Source organism: Lolium rigidum, chromosome 4, assembly GCF_022539505.1.
Source record: "Lolium rigidum isolate FL_2022 chromosome 4, APGP_CSIRO_Lrig_0.1, whole genome shotgun sequence".
Taxonomy (NCBI): domain Eukaryota; kingdom Viridiplantae; phylum Streptophyta; class Magnoliopsida; order Poales; family Poaceae; genus Lolium; species Lolium rigidum.
This window is the reverse complement of record NC_061511.1, coordinates 168,218,056-168,225,200: the sequence shown is the minus strand read 5'-3', so window position 1 is coordinate 168,225,200 and position 7,145 is coordinate 168,218,056. Positions and strand designations below refer to the sequence as shown.

Sequence of the window (7,145 nt, the reverse complement as noted above, 5' to 3'; positions counted from 1 at the left end):
TTTCCTGTATTTTTAACATTTTTCTTGTATTCTTAACATTTTGAAACGTTTTTCTGGCACGTGAGATCAAATGTGAATTTCTGTTTGACATGGCGTTTGAAGCACAAGTGCGTGGCTTGAATCATATTAGCTCTTGAATTTTGCAAGAACATACAGAACGTGGGTAAACTGGTCGGGTGATGTTAAGTCGAACATGAACTTGTACCTTTTTTTTTTGCGGGGCAAACATGAACTTGTACCTGGTGTTTCAAAAGAAAACAGCAATGTAAGTGGTGCACTGAAGCAAAGCGCTGCATGAACGTTTTTTTTTTCATGGGAAATAAACACATTTGCACTTGTATTTCCAAATTTCACCTGATTATAAGAAATCGCAGCTCGATGGAGCGCGTGTACACAGTATAACCTCGAGAGCTAGCTCCATGGTTGGACGAGAGGTACTATATCAAAGAACGAATGAATTTACTACCAGTAACAAATCAAAGAACGCCCTGTAATCTAATCAAATTCATGCGATGCGATGCGACACAGCAGGCCACAGCAACACAATGCGCCCCCGCCGGCTCAGGTCAGTTGACGGCCGAGAGCTGCGCGAAGGCGAAGAGCGGGTACGGCGACAGCGGGGAGAGGGGCGGCAGGCTGTAGATCCCCTTGAGCTCCTCCCAGAAGTCGGCCTCTCTAGCTGCCGCAGCGGTGTAGTTCGCGGCAGTGGCATCGGCGTTCTCCTCGTACTCCTCCAGCTGCAGCCTCTCCTTCTTCACCTCCCTGATCAGGCACTCCTCCTGTTCCGGCCTCGCCCTCTTGCCGCTGGTGGAGGTGAACATGGAGGCGGTGGCGTCGGCGAGGGGCGCCCACTGGACTGACTGGGTGCCGACCTCGTTGGGGAAGTTGAGGATGGCCTTGGACCCGCGGAGGCGGAAGGCAGCGCGGTCGTAGGCGCGCGCGGCCTCGAGGGCGCCGTCGTAGGTGCCGAGCCACACGCGCGCGCCCTTCCGCGCCGGGTCCCGGATCTCCGCCGCGAACTTGCCCCACGGCCGCTGCCGCACGCCCCGGTACCGCCGGAAGTCGTCTTCGTCGTTCTCCACGTGGCCGCCGCAGCTCTCCTCCTGCTGCGGGTGCTCCATGTCCAGAGTTTTCGTCGACGGCTTCGGCGGCAGCGAGACGGAGAGCCCTGTCGGTAGCATCCGTCGCGCCGGCGGGGACGAGGCGGTCGAGTCGGAGTCGCCGCTGCTTGTGGTGGCGCCGTGGAGGTCGTCGAGGAGGTGCGCGCGGATGAGGTCGAGGTGCTGGTGCATGAAGGCCATGGAGCTGGATTGACGGGGGAAGACGGACTCGGGTGGACAAGGAGAGAGACGATGTGGCTGGAGGTCGACGATCGAGGGGAGTGTGTGTTGCGAGGTGGTGTGCTCGTGCTGGCTGGAGGGCTATTAAAAGGGAAGAGCAGGATAAGACTGGTGGGCCAGGGCTGGCTGGGGTCGGTTCGGGGAGGCTTCCAGGATCGAGGGTGGAAGCAGGAAGCAGGAACCACAGTAGTGCTGCAGCTGCAGCCCTCGTGCTGGACAGCTTCCTCGCGTGTTCGGTTTCTGTGGCAAAGTTGTCCATACGTATCGGCTACTGTTACCACGCGCGCGAGGGCGAGGCTCTTTACTCTGCCTTGTGCCGTCGCTCTTGCTCTCGACTCTCGGTCTTTGCATGCAATCCCATTCTCTGACTTTGGTGCTCAAGGTGAAAGCTGCTGCTAGCGATTTTTTAAACATAAGGCATTACGCCCAGCTTTAAATTAATAAAGCCACACACGGCTAGAATTACATGGTGTTGAGGAGAACAACAACAAAAAAACCAGAACCATTACAGGGCACCATAAAAAGAAACAAGAAACACAGCCTGCAAACGCCTAGCTCTTCAGATGTCGAAACAAACGCTGATCAAGGTAGAGGAAGCGAAGCGGAGGAGGACGCCACACCAACGGAAGAGAATGCCTTCATCTGCTCCAAACACGGACACATTGCATCACGGGAAAACCCGTCCATCGCCGAAGAGGGCCCCTGCCCCCTCACCCAGGTTCGAGGGCGCCGTACCGTCAGATGATGGAACGCTCACCCTAGAGCTCGAGTTGTAGCCGATAGCTAGGCAGCCGAGAAAGAAGAGATTCCGAGCCTTCTCTCCATGGGGGAGACCGCCATTCCGAAAGCCACTCAGTCGAATCCAAAGAACCACACCACAACCACCAGTTGGCATGGACCAATGGCTCCAAAGGAAGTGCCTTCAAGAAGGAAGCGGCGCTAAGGCGTCGTCGCTGCCCCGTCCGGCGAACCGGATCGAGGATTTTCACCCGGAGCCAATGGTGGAGGAGCACCATCCTCAATGACGCCTCCAAGGAGGGCCTCGGCGCTCAAGAGCGTCGACGTCACTGGCACCGACATCGTCGGGCAGGGCTTTCGCCCGAATAGCGACCACCGTCCCACGGAATACGCCAAGATCTGGGAAGGAGCAAGAGAAGCTCCTGCACCACGAAAGCCTCCCACGCGAACCATCTCGCTGCCCACACAGCCGAGACTGCCGACCAACACCCGCACAAAGGCACCCGCCGCCAGGCGCCGCCGTGCCCACCATAAGGAGCCGCCGCTCGGAATTCCAAAGAGCCAACCTAGCCCGTCTCCCTCTCGGAGAACGAACCGCACGAGCGCGAGTCGGCCGACCCCACTCGCCGCACGAACGCACCACCGGCACCTGCCGCCCCCAACACCACCCTCCAAACTTTAGCGAGTCGAGCTCCGCACGGATCCGCATGAACAAGAGAGTCCACGCCCAACAAACTAGCTCGGAGGTCAAGAATCATGGCGGCGGATCGACCCCCTGGTCGGATCTGGCCGCGGATCGACCCGGAGTCGAGCCGGTGGCTTGCCGCCTACCAGGCCCAAGCCAACGAGAGGAAGGCCCAACTCGCGGGCTCCGGCGTCGGAGATGGCACCACCAGGACGAATCCCGACCTCCAGCACCACCATGGAGCACAGATTGAAGGTCGATTCGCTGTAGTTGGGAGGAGAGGTGAGGAGAGGGGAAGCAGGCTGGAGGCTGAAGGAGGCGAAGGAGGCCCGCCGCCACCGCAGGCCGGCCGGCGGCCGCCGGCGGCGGCGGCGAGGAAGGGGCGCAGGGAGGAGGCGGCGCTGGTGAGGGAACCCTAATCGCCTCCCGTGTCGCCCGAGCGAGGACGACGCGGGGGCGTGCGAAGCGTTTTTTTCCGTCTAATCGTTTATCCTGCTAGCGATAGAAATACAATAGGCTCCGCTGCAGGAACAGCTGATGTAAAATACGTGGCGTGTAATTTTTCTTCCGTATCTTTTCTTCACTAGTAAGTAGCACGTGTTTTTGCACGTTGGAGCATATAAGTAGAAGAGATACAACTTCTAAAACGAAAAGTAATAAGCTTTTGGGAGCTTATTAGAGCTGATTTCATGGCTATGGTTAAGTATTGGAATGAGGGGAAACTTGACCTTTTTAGGTTAAATTTCTCTCTTTTGACTTTGATTTCAAAGGAAACTGATGTTGTAACTATACAGAAATTCAGACCTATTGCCACCAACTGCAGTTTTAAGATTTTTTCTAAATGTGCCACTAACAGGTTGGGTGTGGTTAGTGAGAAACTTATTTCTCCTAATCAAACTGCCTTTATTAAAGGGAGGTATATTCTTGAGAGTGTAGTATCTGCTCATGAAGTAATTCATGATGCTGTTCATAAAGGATACAATGGTTTTATTTTTAAGCTTGACTATGAAAAAGCCTATGATAGAGTGGATAGGGATTTCCTCTTAAGAGTGATGAAATTGAGGGGTTTTAGCCCCAAGTGGATGTCTATTATTGAGGGGCTCTTACACAATGGCTCTGTTGGTGTTATGATCAATGATTGTAATAGTCATTTTTTCTTCACCGGTAGAGGTGTAAGACAGGGGGATCCCATATCCCCCATTCTTTTCAACTTTATGGCTGATGTTTTCACTAAGATCCTCTATAAAGCTTCTTGTGGAGGACAAATAGCTGGGCTTATGCAAGATTTGGGGGAGGGGGAATCATTAGCATGCAGTATGCTGATGATACCTTACTTTTCCTTGAAAATAGGTTAACTTCTGCCATAAATTTAAAATGGATCTTGGCTTGCTTTGAACATATGTCTGGAATGAGGATTAATTTTCATAAATGTGATCTAGTCCCTATTAATGTGGTAGAAGGTGATGCACATTTGTTTGCACAATCTTTGAGCTGCAAGATGGGGGAGTTTCCTCTACAATATCTTGGAGTTCCTCTTCACCACAGTAAACTTAGAAGAGGGGATATTCAACCTGTTGTTGATAAAATCCTTATGAGAGCTGCTGGCTGGAGAGGAAAGCTCCTTAACCATGCTGCCAAACTAGAGCTGGTAAGGAGTGTCTTGGCCAGTATTCCCATTTATCTTCTTTGTGTGATCAAATTCCCTAAGTGGACTATTACTCTCATTAATTCTCAGATGGCTCTCTGCCTTTGGGATAACTATGAAGGGCATCATAAATATCATTTAGCTAATTGGGGTTTGGTCACTAGCAAAAAGGAATATGGAGGTTTGGGCATCCCTGATCTATCAGAGATGAACATGTGCCTTTTAGCTTCCTGGATCAAGAGATATCATTTAAATGAAAACAAAATTTGGAAACAGATAGTAGATAAAAAAATATAATGTGAGTAACCCTAACATTTTTTCTCGGTGTTATGGGCTGCCAAAGCCGCTAAAATGGGTTATCGGTGGAAAGTTGGGAATGGCAGGAACATTAAGTTTTGGGAGGATCATTGGTTTGGTTCTTGCTCCTTGGCTATTCAATACTGGGAAGTTTATTTTCTAGTAAATGAACAAAACAAAACTATTGCTAATGTATGGGATGGTATTTCCTTGAAAATGACCTTTAGGAGGTGCTTTGACCATAATTTGATGTTGCAATGGTTGGAAATTCAGCAAATTTCTCAAACTATCCAATTCGATAGCACTCAAGATAGCTTGATTTGAAAGTGGGAAGCAAATGGGGTGTATAGTGTGAAATCTTTATATGCTGCTATTAACTTTGGAGGGATTAAAATTGTTGATATTCATTGTGTTTGGAAGATCAAAGTACCCCAAAAAATTCAATTCTTTCTTTGGTTACTCTCCCACAACAGACTTCTCACTAGAGATAATCTGGTCAAAAGACAAAATGTTGATGACTTAACTTGTGTCTTTTGTAATGAAGTGGAACCTTATCAACATTTGTTTTTTGATTGTGTGGTTGCTGCTAATCTTTGGAAAGAAACTGTTACCACTTTGGGTTTTGACTTTAAATTTTCAAATATGCATGATGTGACTTCTATGTGGAATGATAGGAAGAAATATAAGAAACATAGTATGATCTTTGCTGCTGTCCTGAGAACTATCTGGATTACCAGAAATGATCATGTTTTCAATTGGGTTCAATGGACTGGCATGCAGGGAATGTGGAGACGCTTGGCTTGCAGCTGTGCTGAGTGGAAAATTCTGCTGAAAGAAGAAGAAAAAGAAGAACTGATGTCCATGTTGAGCAAGCTGGAGGATCTAGCCCGGATGCCACCACTGCTGTTGTGGCCGGAGCCTGTGTGACTCCCCAGAAAAGAGCAAGAGCGACTCTGGAGGTCTGCGACATGAACAGCTCGAGGGGTTTTGGCCCAATGCTAATCACAGCAGAAGACCTGGCAAGGACCCTGGAGGCTAACGACCTGATACTGGTGGGTGATGGTGCAGGATTCCAGGTACTGTATCGCCAGTAGGATCGGGAGATGGTGGTGGTCTGAGGGCTATTTTGCTAGCATTCTTCTTCTGATGCTGTTTTTCTGTTGTTTTCTCCTCTCTTGTGTCTTGGTATGGTATGTCAGTTTGATACTTTGGTCCTATGTGTTGTATGTTGCATGTAGAGAGGTTTGGTGTGTATGCTAAAACTCCCTGGATGATGTAGCGTGGTTATCTGGTTTCAATATATTTGGAACCGGGGGTGTGCCCCTGTTTCTCTAAAAAAGTAATAAGTAAATACATATGGTGCTTTTAAAACATTCCCTTTGTTCCATTTTATAAGGCATATTAGTTTTTCTAAGTCAAAAATGATTATTTCGACCAACCTTATTTCTACATTGGAGACATCCTTAAGACCTATACTATACGTTCATAAGTTCCGATTTCACAAGAAAACATACATTTTGATGGTTTAAACAAACCTGGCCGGTAACTCATGGCCACTTGCTAGTCGTGGCAGGTTTAAAAAGAAAGTTTTGATAACAATGGGATAGATAAATGGTTATTGTATTGTAATATCTCAGGATTTGAGATGTTTGTGGGGTAGAATTAGAAAAGGGGTGTCCATTGCATCGCAAAACTAGGAAAAAATTCGCGCTTAATTGCATAAAACCTAAGAGGGGACAATTTTATCTCTCGACACCAGCTAGGGTTAGGGTTTCGAGAGTGCGGCAAACTTGGACATTATCTCTTCTGAAATAGGGTTTTGAGAAGAGGGGGAACATTTGCATCTCACATTTTAAGTTGTATGATTGAATTTGAAACAAGTTTAAACTGGAATTCAAACTCAAACAACACTAAGACAATATTTAATTTTTAAAAAATGATAATTCATATAATAATATTATAATTGGATAATATGAATAAGAAAAGAATACAAACACAACACAAAAATATCATTAGAGAAAACTTGAGCTTTATTGATCATCACACAATAAATACATTGTCTTTACAATATCCAAATGGAATAATTATTACATAACTCATTTCAGAAATGATAAATGAAAAATAAAAAGAAAGTTACAATGAAATGATGAACTAAACTGAACTACACCTAAGCTACTACCTTGATCTTCTTGATCATCCAGTAGAGGTGAATGTATTGATCTTCTTGATCATCTTGAACCCTGCATAAACCAAAACAAAGGAAAAATACATGGTTTGCCAATTGGCAATGCCACTTGGAATGTCAAAAGAAGTAAAATGGGAAGGATAAGACCAGACCAGCCGAGCTGATCCAATCAACCACAATTTCCAACGTGGAACACACAAGTAGCTCACAAGGCATTGTGCATGTTGCACAACACACAACCCTACTGGTTAGTCA

The 7,145-nt window shown here is 47.5% G+C and overlaps 1 protein-coding gene across 1 annotated transcript; it reads right to left on the bottom strand.

Moving 5' to 3' along the window:
* Nucleotides 1-340: 340 nt before the first annotated feature.
* On the bottom strand, nt 341-1,393 carry LOC124708891 (ethylene-responsive transcription factor 5-like). Its single transcript, XM_047240529.1, has one exon. The coding sequence runs from the start codon at nt 1,299-1,301 to the stop codon at nt 567-569; it is 735 nt and encodes a 244-aa protein (XP_047096485.1). The 5' UTR covers nt 1,302-1,393; the 3' UTR covers nt 341-566.
* Nucleotides 1,394-7,145: the final 5,752 nt, after the last annotated feature.

Bases quoted from the DNA above. Each gene is read 5' to 3' on its own strand.
- LOC124708891 (XM_047240529.1), bottom strand. From the start codon at position 1,301: ATGGCCTTCATGCACCAGCACCTCGACCTCATCCGCGCGCACCTCCTC.